At 46.7% G+C, this 13,595-nt stretch overlaps 1 protein-coding gene and 1 pseudogene across 3 annotated transcripts in view; one reads left to right on the top strand and one right to left on the bottom strand.

The window, feature by feature from the left end:
• Positions 1-13,595, top strand: part of LOC147621256 (ARM repeat superfamily protein) — a 189,867-nt gene that overhangs the window by 91,963 nt on the left and 84,309 nt on the right. For all 3 annotated transcript variants that reach the window (XR_015269782.1, XM_086823966.1, XM_086823965.1), the window contains exons 21-25: positions 11,755-11,814; positions 12,543-12,632; positions 12,747-12,868; positions 13,066-13,195; positions 13,299-13,378. Coding sequence is in view for 2 of the 3 variants with exons in the window: in XM_086823966.1 (XP_086680092.1) it covers positions 11,755-11,814; positions 12,543-12,632; positions 12,747-12,868; positions 13,066-13,195; positions 13,299-13,378 (482 nt within the window). In the remaining variant the exon portion in view is untranslated. The remainder of the gene's footprint in view (positions 1-11,754; positions 11,815-12,542; positions 12,633-12,746; positions 12,869-13,065; positions 13,196-13,298; positions 13,379-13,595) is intronic.
• On the bottom strand, positions 709-3,788 carry LOC147621257 (uncharacterized; annotated as a pseudogene).

The following is a 13,595-nucleotide window of genomic DNA, read 5'->3' as shown; positions in this document are numbered from 1 at the left end:
GGTGTTGTGTCATGGATATCCAGGATGCAGAAGTGCACAGCCTTATCTACTACAGAGGCCGAGTATATTGCAGCCACAGAGGCTTGCAAGGAGGCATTATGGCTATCTCGGTTAGTGGTTGATTTGGGCTATACAGGGGATATTCCATTGTTGCATTGTGACAGTCAGAGTGCCATCCAGTTGGCAAAGAACCCTGTCTTTCATGCAAAGACGAAGCATGTGGATGTGAAGTATCACTTCATGAGAGAGGTGATAGAGAACAAGCAAATTCAGCTTGTTAAGATTCATACGGATGACAACCCGGCTGATCTGTTGACAAAGAGTTTGCCTCCGGAGCGGTTTGCTCATTGCAGACAGTTGATGGGCATTGGATGAGGCCAGTTTCAGCCTTGATATGGCCTTGTATATTATCATGTACATGCTGATTTTTCTTTTCCTTTACTTAAGGGCACTTTGCCTTTAAGTGGGAGGTTGTTGGGGTAAAGGCGTTACGCCCACCCTTATAGTGTGTACAAGCCCATAAGTTATAGTACATAGTACACTTAGTACTTTTAATGTACTAAGTGCACTATGTGTACTAGTGCAATATACATGTGTGATAGGGGAGTCACACACTCATGCTATCGATGAGTTGACTTATCCCCACAACTCTCTCTCTCTCTCTCCCTTGTTTGTCTGTGTATGTCTCCCACATGAATTAACCTAACCCTAATTCCATCTCTCCCACACACTGAGCTCCCTACAGTCATCATCATACCAACTATTCTGGGGCATGCTCCCAGGACGTGGTCGTTCTGTGGGCTGCGTGTGTGGGAAGGCCGTCGCTGCAGCTGTATGTAAAGCCTCTGTCAGGATCTATGTGAGCTGTGCTAATGGCCTCTGTGGATCCTTTGCACTCAACAAGCTGTAGATCTCTGCGGTGTATACTCCATCAGTCTCTCTACAGAAGGTATATCTCGGGTGATAGGACTGCCCAACCTGGCGGATACTGTAGTGGAAATCCACCGTAAAGGAGAGAAGAGCATGATCCACCGTAACTCTGATGGGCCTGGGGCCAATCGCAAAATCCTGGATACTCGGGATGAAGGTTGGCGAGGCTAGAACATAATCCACTGTGCTGGCCCCATGTCTGTGTGGAAAGCAAGTAAAGCCAGTGGCAAGTGGATACCTCTCTAGGCCATTTAAAATGGTCAGCCCATGTGCAGTCCCCATCTCCAAGAGGTATCTCCCATACTCAGTACACTCCACCTCATCCTGTGATCTCTGGGTCAAACACATCTCCTCCACATCTATCTCTCTCAACATCTCCTCCGAAGTGTCAAAGAAGGAGGTCTGGTACTGAGCCGTTCGAGCATTAAAGTCCCCAAGTATGATAACATCTCCCTCCCTGGAGAACTCCCATATGTCCTCATCTAGAATCATATATGGAGATTTCCCCTTGGGCGCTGCATAATGAGATGTGTTGGGTGGAAAGTAACATATAGCAATGTATAGGGGTCTACCCTCATCTGCCCTCACTGTGACCCACATGTACCTCGTGCTCTCATCACGGCGCATAACATGGATGAGTGGCTAAAGCTCCTCTCTAAAAAGAACTGCAACTCCTCCAGATCCGCGACCACCATGCTTCGAACGGGCCTCCTGTCTACAAGTCGTCTCCCATCTGTATCCCGCCACTCTCGGTAATGTGCTGCCTGGGGCCTGATGTGTCTTTGAGTAGAAGATGATGTCCCTATCTCTGAAGCTGTCCTCGAAGGCCCCTACATCCAATCTCAATGCTCCGCTGCAGTTCCATACTGCGAGTCTCAGACTGGTCCCATAGGTCTCGCACCGTTAGGTGGTGCGTCTCTCTAGTATCACCACTCTGCCTCCTCTGTAAAATGCTAGCTTCCCTTTTTCTCTGGCTGCCCTAATCTCCGGCATGCACTCCCTCATATGTGCTAGCTGTGCCAAGGTGAGGTCATCTCCTAAAAAGATGCCCGTTTTCTTAAGGGCGGAGCGCTTGGCCAAGAAATCCTTCTTGGCCTCCAAGGTGGGAAAGCGTAAAATGAGAGCTCTCTCCTCCATTCTTCTCTTTCTTGCCCACTCTCCAAATCCCGTGTGTGTAGGCCTCGAAATGCCCATGCGTGTGTATAAATCTTTGGCTTCCTCCTCTACATTGTCACCGTCCTTAAGCCCCGTGATCCGCACATGAAGTTCCCTTGTCTTTCTTCTTTGTTCCTCCTCAATGGCTAGGTTGATAATCTTCGAGGTAGATGTGCTTTCGGCCTCCTTGTTCTTACCTTTCTTGACCACTTCTATCCATTTCTCTGTTTCATCTACTTGCTTTTGCGTCTTCGTGAGCACCTCCACCCACGAGGAGGTCTCCCGGGCCTTCTTTTCTTCTCCCTCTTGAAGTGTTCTCACTTGGGCCTTGATGGTGTTCAGCTCCTCCATCATGACGGGCTGAATTTCACGTTCCTCGAGCTTATGTTGAGCACGTGCTTCTTCTATCTCTATCTTGAGATTTGCGATCTCTGCATCTTGGGCTGCTATCCACGCTTCAAGTTTCTTGACTTTGTCAAGAAGGCTCCGGTGGACCGGTTGACCATATTAATTGCATTGTCCGTCTCTTTCTTATGTCGTTGGATGGCTGCCTTGATCAAGTCTTCAATGTCGATCCTCTCCATCTTGTCTTGGGCTGAAAAAGTCTGGTTTCGGGTTAAAAATTAACTAACCCTTGGCCATAGGAAGAGCTCTGTGCGTGTCTGCAGCACTTCCCACAGAGAGAGAGAGAGGTATCCACTTGAAATACCTCATAGGCCTATTGGGTCTTTAGTAGAAGCTTAATCTCTCTCTCTCTCTCTCTCTCTCTCTCTCTCTCTCTCTCTTCTCCTGGGGGACTTCAATGCCAGGACCGCCCATAACCAGACAGTATTTTATGATACTCTGGGCGGTCCTGGCATTGAAGTCCCCCAGGAGAAGAGAGAGAGAGAGAGAGAGAGAGAGAGAGAGAGAGAGAGAGAGATTAAGCTTCTACTAAAGACCCAATAGGCCTATGACACCAAAGTGATACAATAATGTCCACGGCATATCTCGAAAGAAAGTTGTATTAACGTCTTCAAAAGGCCAAAATGATCTATGAGACCAAAAGGTTACATCATATCCATGAGGTACATCATCCTGGGTACAAAATAGTAATAAAGAAAGATAACAAAAATCTAGAGCTATAAAATCTGATCTAGGTACATGAGCAGAGAGCTCTCATATCACCCTAACACATTCCTCATGGGCCGCTGTGACATGGTGCTCAAGGTGGTAAAATTGAGCTGGCACGAGTAGGTCCTGCTGCAATGATGGCCCGGATCCTCCTGTGGTGGCGTGGCCATGGGTGAGGGCCATGGGGTCTGGGGCGTCGAGCTCTGCATAACTCAGTGGCTCTGTCGAGTATCACACCTCTCGGCTGAGCTCTTGCACTAGCCTGTGGTCCGGGTATGATGGGTGGATCGGTGTGCTGGCATGGAAGAAGTCGGTGAGAGGTCCTCGAGCACGTACAACTGATCTGGATCTCACTCAGGACTCCTTGTGCCTGCGGAGCTTTAGAAGAAAAAGTCCCAGGCATCTCTGATCCGGGAAGTCCATGATCATGGAAAGTGGTTGGAACCCAGCTCGGAAGAGGCAGTGGACCCATCCCCCCCCCCGAATCTCATAGTATAAAGGGCGTCGGCATATGTAATGATCCTCTGTCTCGGGCTCTGTGTGACAGACCTGGCATATCCTGTCCTCTGGTGCAGCCGTCGTGGGTCCATATCTGGTAGTCTCCACTCTCAGCTAGTGGGATGAGATGCGGATCTGGCTGATCGCACATCTCACCCCAAAAGATAGGTGTGTGTCTATGTAGCGTGGGCGGACGATGAAACCATCCTCTGTCAGGCACAGGAGGTGATCTCTGTAGAAGGCCATCTTCGTCCCCAGTGGACGACTAGGTGAACTCCATGTCCTTTGAGTATCCAGTCTGACAATGTCCTTCCTGATAACCCTGTTCCGCTCTGTGCTACTGAGAGCAAATGACGGGGTCTCTATGCTGTACTGGAACGGGGGGAGCGCCTCCATCTGCATACCGTGCATGCCAAACCAAGTGCCTACCTGTGCATGCCAGGACTATGTATCTTCCTCGAGTGTCAGGTGTCTTGAGAACTCTAGGGCTAGCCGGGGGTATCTATCTAGTGGAATCTCCCATAGCTTGTGCCAGTATGTCTATGTCTGGAATAGAGCCTCTGTCACTATCGGTGCAGCCCCCATCTCTGCGTGTACAATCTCATGAACATGGCCGAACACACTCCATAGCTGCTCAATCGGAGAGGAGCTTGCACCTTGAGACAAGATCCTTATTGCCAATGATTGAAGCTGTGGTGTATGAGCCCCATAATCCTCCCACCATAAAGCAGCCCCTATCTTAAACCTCTCTCTCTGAGCATCAGCCGATCCAAACCTTCCCAACTTGCTGCGATAAAATCCAAGTTGGTCTTTCACCAACCTTCGTTTATCTGCATCACGAACCTGCCTAGAAAGCACAGTCTCCCAACCATCCATCACCTCATCATCGGCCTCTTGTCCACATCCTTGGAACTTGGGATCCAAGACATACGCTGCAGCATGCATAGGAGAATGATAACCATTCCATCGTGCTTCACATAATTCTCGAACCTCTGCATATTTCTCATCAGACAAGCCCATTTCTCCTATTTTCTCGATCATTCGGTCAGCCCCCTCATAAACCTTGCCAATGCATGGCTCCCGTCCATCTGCAATCCGCATCAAGCGCATGATCGGCTTCATCATAGCATTGATAGTATTGACTTCATCCCAAAATGTGAAGTCTTGTATGGTTCTTGCAACCTCTATGCCGGCTCTTGAGCGAGAAAGTGCCCATCCCATCCACTCATTGCATACAACCAACTGCTTCAAAGGCAATTGCACTTTGGATAACCTCTTCATCATGAGAAAGTTATAACCAAAGCGTGTCTCTGAGTACTTCAAGAGATCCTTTTTGGCCGATCTCTTGCGGAATTCATTCAAAATAAACTGATGGTTTTGAATGAAGCTTATTATCTCCTTGCCTTTTTGAATGTGTGGATCAACCCATGGCAAGCTGCCAACATCCTTCAATAAGTTGCTCAAACAATGAGCAAAGCATGGACTGAATGCGATATGCGGATACCTGTCTTCAAGATTAAGACCAGCTGCTCTATTTGTTGCCTCACCATCAGCTAAGAACTGAATAACATTCTCTGGTCCAACCTTCTCAATACCTTCGGCCCACTCTTCCACAAGCTGATCTGCAGTTTTTCTAGTCCCAGAAGCATCATGTGAGGAAATGAATTGCATTCTTCCTCGAGAATAAGCAACCATGCCATGAATGGACCTTTTTCGAGTGTCACTCCAACCATCTGCAATAAGTGACACACCATTCTTTGCCCAACTTTCATGCATAGACTCTAAAGCACATTCAATCGCAGCTTTCTCCTTTTGCAACAAGGTGGTGCGTATGGTCTCATATGAAGGAGGCTTGTATGTTGGGCCATACCGTGCAATCTCCTGGACCATTTCAATGAAATATGGAGACCTGGCAACATTGAATGCTACATGATCATGATAAAAGAACCTTGCAACAGCTGCATCTACCCTCTCTTTCTTGCGGGGATCCCAAGCTGCTCCCAAGGTTTGCTGCTTGCCGGAACTTGCACCCATAGACTGCGAATCTTGGGAAATGCAAAGCTCCCAAGTCCTCCATACTGTTGTCCATCTCCCAAGTGTACATCTTCCCCTTGTCTACTGAAGTAAGATGCATCAATTGCCGGTTTCTTTCGTGCACATGCTTTCTCCTCTTCACTTGGGTACTTTGCCAAAAGCTCTCTACGCATTTCAGGTGTTGTCCCTGGGCATTTGTTCACTTGTGCTTTTTCATTGTTCACATGGCATAGATGTGCTCTCACACGGTTTGCTCCTCCTGACTTCTCTTTGTTACATTGCTTGCATTTCCATCGTGTTGCACCTCCCTTAGATGAATACCTTTCTAGCCTTTCAACCTCGTCCCACCAAGTAGCATTCGAAGCTGATCGCTTTGAACCCGAGTAAGCCATGATGTCTGCAAATTCGGGCAAAAAGTTGAATAGGCTTTCAAAGTTAACCATTCCAGAGAAATGAGTCCTTTTTTTTCTTCTGTTTAATGGGGAGAGACTGTGCACTGTCCAGTGTGCAGTCCAGATTGTGATTCACCATAGGTAATTTTTAAAACACCAAAAGTTCAAAGTTCAAACAAAAAAAGAGAGAGAGAAGAAAGAGAAAAGCTTCTTGCTGCCTTGCCTTTTAGATGAATGTAGTCTGCACAGTGCAAGGGCTGGGGGCCTGGCTGCCAGTGGCTGGGGCGACTGTACTATGCAGTACAGAATGTCAGGACTCAGAACAGCTGCTGTACGGGCAGGACAGTACGGGCGCTGTACTCGTGGAGTCGTGGACAGCAACGGCGGGTACAGGCGTGAACTCCGAAAAGCGACGGGCGGCGAAAGGCGTACGGACTGGTGCGAATTTCCGAAAAGCGCCTCGCGCAAGGCTTACGGGCTTCATTTTTTTTAAAAAAAATCCACGTCATCTGCACGTTCCCACGTGGGGGAACGGCAGGCTAGCGTTCCCTGGCCCGTTCCACCTACCGTTCGACCAACGTTCCCTGTCGTTCCACCTTTTTTCGACCACCTCCACGTTCCACCATTCGTTTCCGGCGTTCCACTGGTCCACGCGATGGGGGAACGCGTTCCACCGTTCCCAATGGGGGGAAACGGGGTTCCCCTACTACTATGGAGCCAAGGGCTGCATATCCCCTCATCAATCTAGCTTCGGCCGCCTTCCGCATCAAGAACTGAGGTCCAACAAAAGTGATCCCAAGGTATACATATGAGGTAACATACTCCACAGGCTCTCCACTGTTTGTAAACTGTACTGCAAATTTACTTATCCACTGTGAGGAGGTATTAAAGATCATGACCTTGGTGTTTCCAAGGTTCACACTGAGGTCCCGGTCCTCGCAAAAGGCCCGTAATGCATCCAAATGCCTCTGCAGCCCCTCTTGTGAATCAGAAATAAGAACAATATCATCTACATACAAGAAGATCGGTATGAGGACTCTTGCTAAATGTGCTCCGGGTCCTCCTTGTCTGTCAATGTAATTCGAGATCTCTTCAATGTATAGACCAAATAGAGTAGGAGACAAGGGGCAGCCCTGCTTCACCCCGACAGTGATGTGTATGATCTCTGAGTTACCTCGTGGAGCCCGTACTCTTCCTGTGACTGACTCATAGAGTGTAATGATCCCCCAAAGCATCTCTGCTGGCACTGTCATATCCTGCAGTTTCCTCATCAGTCTGGCCCGCGGGACGGTATCAAAAGCTTTGTAGAAATCCACAAAGCAGCAGTATATCCAATGCCTGTAGTGTAAAGATATGATCTAGTGTGGAGTGTCCTCTCCTGAAGCGTGCCTGCCCCAGTGCTCTGAGTCTCTTCTCCTCGGACCATCTACTAAGCTCATGCTCCAAAATGGAACCATAAATCTTGGCCAAGGTGTGACCAACCATGAGTCCTGTAGTTGTTGGGGTCCATATGGTCACTTGTTTTCAAGGTAGGTACAATAGTATTCGATGACCAGCTGGTGGGGAAGTCCTCACATAGAGCCCTGTTAAACATGCGAACTAGTTAAGGGGCTAGCATGTCCGTAGCATGAGAGAAATGCTCGGTGAGGAGTCCATCATGATGTTGTGCTCTCCCAGTCTGCATCCTGTCAATAGCATCTCTCACCATGCTCAGGTGAAAGAAGGAAGAATGTGGTGGACGAGGTTTGGGTGGATGGGGGAGAGGTGGCTGCTCGGGGGCATGGTAGAGAGAGGTGGCATAGGTGTGCTAGGTACTGAGTGAAGTAATCGGAGTCGGCAGGCGATGATCCTAGAAGATCCTCCAGGCCTCCTTGCAGTTCCTCCCAAGAAATAGCATGTATAGCTCTTGCTCAAGCGTGGCTAGGTAGGCTCTCTTCTTCCTCCGTGTAAGACGTCGGAAGATCACTCGCGCCTGTTGCTGAGTGGTGGATCCTAGCGCCACCTCCCGCTATAGACGGGCTTGGGTTTCACGACATTCCTCGTCATACTAGCTATTATGTGGGACAATCCCTCCTGGTGATGTAGGGTAGGCTTTGGACCGCGGGAAGGCGGCTGCAGCGCACGTATGGATGGTGGCTGCGAGTTGTGTGGTAAGCTCATCAAGTGGGATGTGGGGGTCGAGGTCGGAGTGGATGCAGTATACATGATTAGAATAGATGGAAGAGGTCTTTCTGGTGAAGTGGTATCTCTAGCGGTGATGGGGCAAAGCAGGTCTCTCTTGTGAAGTGGTATCTCGGACGTGATCAGAATAGATGGAAGAGGTCTCTCTTGTGAAGTGGTATCTCGGACGTTGATGGGGCAAAGCAAGTGGTTGGCTAGTGTATGGACATGGGAGGGAGAACGCCAGGTATGCATGGTCGGCCCCAACATCGATGGGACGAGGTGAGATTGTAAACTCCGGAATGAGTGGGATCAGAGAGATTGATTCCATTAGATAGTCCACTGTACTCGCTCCATGTCCGAAGGGGTAGGAGGTCAAGGAGTTGGATCCAAGCCATCTGGCTAGGCCATTATAAATGGCTAGCCTATGAGCCCTGCCGGAGGGTAAGAGATACTCTCCATATTCTGTGTGGGCTGTTGTATCCTGTGATGTCTGCTCCAGATTCGTACCCACTGTGGCAATCTCCTGGTACATAGGATCATCTGTCTCAAAGAAGGGTACGTGTGCACATGGGGTGCGGGCATTGAAGTCTCCAACCAGGAGGATGTCCCCTAGACTGCAAAACTTCATAATGTCATCATAAAGGGGCAGGTATGGGGACTCTCCATGGGTGGCATATTTAGAAGTGGAGGGTGGAAAGTAGCACACTTCTAGGTAGATGGCCCGGGCCCTCTCTGTTTGGATCCTCACCCACATAAACCATGCAGCCTCATCCCGCCCGACCACCTGTATCAGATGCTGAAGCTCCTCCATGTATAGTAAAGCCACCCCTCCTGATCCCCGGGTACCCCCTGCTAAGCGTGGGCGGTGAACCGCCTCCCATTTGTATCCTCTCACCTCTGGAAGCCGACTCCCCTGGCACTGATGTGTCTTTGTGTATAAGACCAAGTCTCTCCCTCTAAATGTCTACTCGAACAGACTTGCATCTGTCCTCAAGGTGCCATTGGAGTTCCAAACTGCAATCTCTAGCTTGGTTTCATCGGTCTCGCACCTTCATTGGGCACATCGCTCGGTAATGATCACGTTCCCATCTTTGTACACTGCCCATTTCCCTGCCTTCCGTGCAACCAAGATGCGTGGCATGCACTTCCTCGTGTGTGCCACCTGTGCTAGTGTGAGATTGTCTTCGAGGTAAGTCTTTTCTCCTTTTAGTGGAGAGAGAGAGAGAGAGAGAGAGAGAGAGAGATGATAAAGCTCTGAATGTTGCACGACTCAATGATGCGATGTTGTATCTCTTCAATCAAGTACAATATCTTTATAGGTATAAAGCTCATGACATCATTGCTTATTGCTTATGTCAAACACACATAAAATATCTAGATATTATGCTTACCACTCTTAAGAGTGGGTTCACACACATGCACACATAACCACATAAGTGAGTGTTCGCACCCCTTTAGGAGCTGTTCACACACACACACACACACACACACACACACACATGCATCCATGCACACACGCGTACACACACACACACACACACACACACACACACACACAAAGACACATTAACAGGGGTACACACACAATACGGGACATGTACAAGGGCTGGTTCACATACATGAGGCTCCGAATACCCAACAATATTTTTGTGCAGTGTGTATGTGCACATACTCAAGTTGTTGCATGTGGAAGCCTTGCTGTACTTAATCCAGCCCTGAGCCTACTGATTAGGAACATGCAATGAATAGATAGAGAGAGAATATAGAGGTTAACTGTATTTTCAGTATATTGATATGGTACAATACGATGTCTTTATCTGTACAACTATTGTGGCCTTTGGTCTTTCCAAAAGGACTGACCAAAAGACTGCCAAATGTCTGACAATGATGAGCCCCCAACTGGGGATTTGATGGTCTAATGATCGATTATGACTTGGTATTTTAGGCTCCTAGGAAAAACCTGTTACCCTGCAGCAAACAGTCTGGTGTTGGTCAGCAGAAACAAGCACAAAAATTATATGATATCATTTAGATGTTGCCGACTTTGTTTGTTTGGTGCTTATGACCTGGCCGACTGGTGGGCTGCCTCTGGGACTTCTTCCTTAACTTCTCTTTGAGCAGAGCTGCAAAGCTGTGGTCATATGGGAATGAGGAGGCCTTGGTAGAAAAGATCCCAAGGCACTCATCCATCCTCAATTTGCACGCCTTCTCTAAGTTGTGCAAGAACCACAGAGCTTAGTGGGCTAAGCTCAAACTCGGGCAAGCGGGCTTCTCCAGCCTCTGCAATGTCTAGGGCTTGTGATGGCCCCGCACGGTCGTGCCTCAAAGAGGATACCACATCCTCAGCACCCTCAAGTCTGGTTTGAAAACTGTGTATCTGTTCCACTCTGTCCCCATGCTTGCAGTGCCTTTCCCTGAACGTAGCTATGATTTCCTGCTGAGAATGATCATGTGTGATGCTTCACCTTTGGAACCAATCTAAGAGCCACTGGTATGCTCCTTTGAGCACACAACTTCCAGGGATTTCTTTTCTCTGGCTTCGACCACCTCATGAATGCTACCCTGACTGTATTCTTCCATGGATTTGTGCACCTTTCTTGGGACAACTTAATGCTTAGATGGCTGAGCCTGAATGCTCTACCAATGTTGCATGCGGAAGCCTTGCTGTACTTGATCCAGCCCTAGGTCTATTTATTAGAAACATGCAATGAATAGATAGAGAGAGAAGAGGGAGATGAACTGTATTTTCAGTATATTGACATGGTACAAAAAGATGTCTTTATCTGTAAAACTGTTGTGGCCTTTGGCCTTCCCAAAAGGACTGAATTCTTGACCAACAGACTGCCTAATGATTGACTATGGCCTGCCTCCAACTGGGAATCAGATGGTCTAGCGACTGACTATGACTTGCTATTTATAAGATCCTAGAAAAAACTCTCTAGCAAATCGACCGCTGTTGGCCAGCAGAAACAATCACAAAAAATCATATAGTACCATTTAAATTTTGCTGACTTTGTCTGTTTGCTGGTTATGACCTGTCACCTGTCCGACTGGTGGGCTGCCTTTGGGACTTCTTCTTTATCTGCCAGAGCCTGTTATTTACCCTAAAACTGCTGCCTAATCAGGGATTACATATCAGACTAACAATGCCCATGTGACACAAGTATAGTTGATGCTTTCAAGATTAAATGATGTACTTTTAACTAATCAGGGCCCAGGCTGAGTCAAGGAGATAATATAATATTCATAGCTGGCAGATTTTTGTGTTTTGAACCAGTGCACCTTCTATTTAATCTGACCGACTATTTATTATGGTCTCTAATTCACTCATCTCCTCTAGGAGTGCAACAAGCTGTTTTTGGTTGAAAGCCTGTCAGTTCTGCCTTTGTGTTGGTGGAGACTTGCTGGTAAATAGGGTGATCTTGTTGCGGTCTTGACTTAGCTCCAAGTTTTTTTATATCTGTTGCAGGTTTTGTATTATCTGGGAAATCTCTTCCCCAAATCAGTGGCTTTGTTGTGGGAGGATGAGGTATGCTCATAACACTTCAAGGCAATGTGTTGGATCTTTTGAGTTGACAAAATGGATTATAGAATTATAGACTCCGACATGGCATTACGATTGTCCTCTTTTGTTCTTGTTAATATGCAATAACACAGCTCTGGGAGAAGATGCATACCAGATATACGATTTATATGCAATTCGCCTTCTTTGCAGTTCATAGAAAGGGAATGGTTCAACTGAAGCTATAACAATAAGTAAAAGGAGCTGCAACAATTTGTCTCTTTAGCTACTAGATGCTTGTGTCTCATATTCTAGTCCAGGCGATATTAATGTAGAGACAATTCTATCTCTCTTCAGCCAGCACCCTATGCAAGCCTTGCTACCTTCTCTTAGGGAAGACGTAGGTGATATGAAACATAATCTTACTGCGATCCATGTTTGTGTAGACTGTCTGGTTTGTCTACAGATGATGCTGTGTTTTGCATGCTCCATTGGATGGTTGAGTTTGGTTGCAATTCGTTTAAAATTTGAAACCTGAGCAAACCCATGTACCAAAGCCGCATAAATTAGTTGCTCGCTACTTTTTAATTGCTGCACATCTCGAGTATTGCATGTCTTTAAAACCAGTGAGATAAATAATAAGGTATTTACTTGAAATTGAAAAATGGGCTATGATATACTGGATAGAAGTATTGGATATTATCTTTTCTGAGCTGTGGATTCCCATATGATTAATGTCTTTGTGAAAGCTCTAGATTCCGAAGCTAAAAACCTACATTGATGATCCTGAGGACCTCAAAACAGAGTCATGGCAACAAACTACTTGGGACGACATGATAATACATGTAAACCAGCTGTCTCTGTTATGTGTCAGTATGCACAACATTTGATTTTGTCTTGAAATCTGAAACCAATATTCATCCAAATAGGACTTTTATTTCTGCCAATTTACTCTGCAGTTGTTAGCAGAATCACTTGATGTCATTCAGAGCACGGAGTGGACATTGTCCCTTGGGAATGCATTCTCTGACCAGTATGATCTTTATGCTGGGGATCATGCTCACTCTGCATTGTTACACAGGTATATCATTATAGCAAGACTCCGTTTGAATGAAGTGGGGTTTTACTTTGCTTATAGATGTAATGCACATATTGTGCACCACCAGGCTCTGCCCCAAATCTCCCCTTCCCATTCTTGCCAAGGATTATGTCTATGTTGCTGTCAGGTTTTTTAAGAACTGTTATGTCTAAAGATTTAGTGGTTTTCCATGTCAATAGATGTCTTGGTGTGCTACTCCAAAGGGTTGATAATCGATATTATGTTCGAGAAAAACTGGAGGTCATGTTTAAGAATGCGGTTGTTAGTGATGTTTCAAACAGATTGGGGCTTGCCATGGGATTTGGTCTGGTGCGTTGAATCTATGTTATAAATTCAGAGGCACGTTGATAAGGTTAGTTGTAAAATTCCCTTATTAGAGAATAGCATTTTAACAAGCCAGTTCATTTTGAAGGTGGCAGCAGCACACCTTGACACAGTCTTAGAGAAATTGAAGAGAATACTTGAGACACAAAGTCGGAACACGTTCCAGAGGTTTGTAGTTTGCTTTGCAAAAAAAACTTCATCCCATCTCCAAATGCGTGACAAAATTGATATATTGAGGCTGCAGTCGTTTTAATGAAAAATTGTACGGTAGTTTTGCAAAATAATGACTAGGTATATTGAGCCATGTTTTCTGCAACTGATATATATTAGCAATAGATTTCATTGTACGGAAGGTTTTCCCTGAGAAGATTAAGCTGATAAAGAA

Source organism: Cibotium barometz, chromosome 30 (assembly GCF_041138505.1).
Source record: "Cibotium barometz isolate CiBa-2024 chromosome 30, ASM4113850v1, whole genome shotgun sequence".
Taxonomy (NCBI): Eukaryota; Viridiplantae; Streptophyta; class Polypodiopsida; order Cyatheales; family Cibotiaceae; genus Cibotium; species Cibotium barometz.
This window is presented reverse-complemented; position numbering and strand designations above follow the sequence as displayed.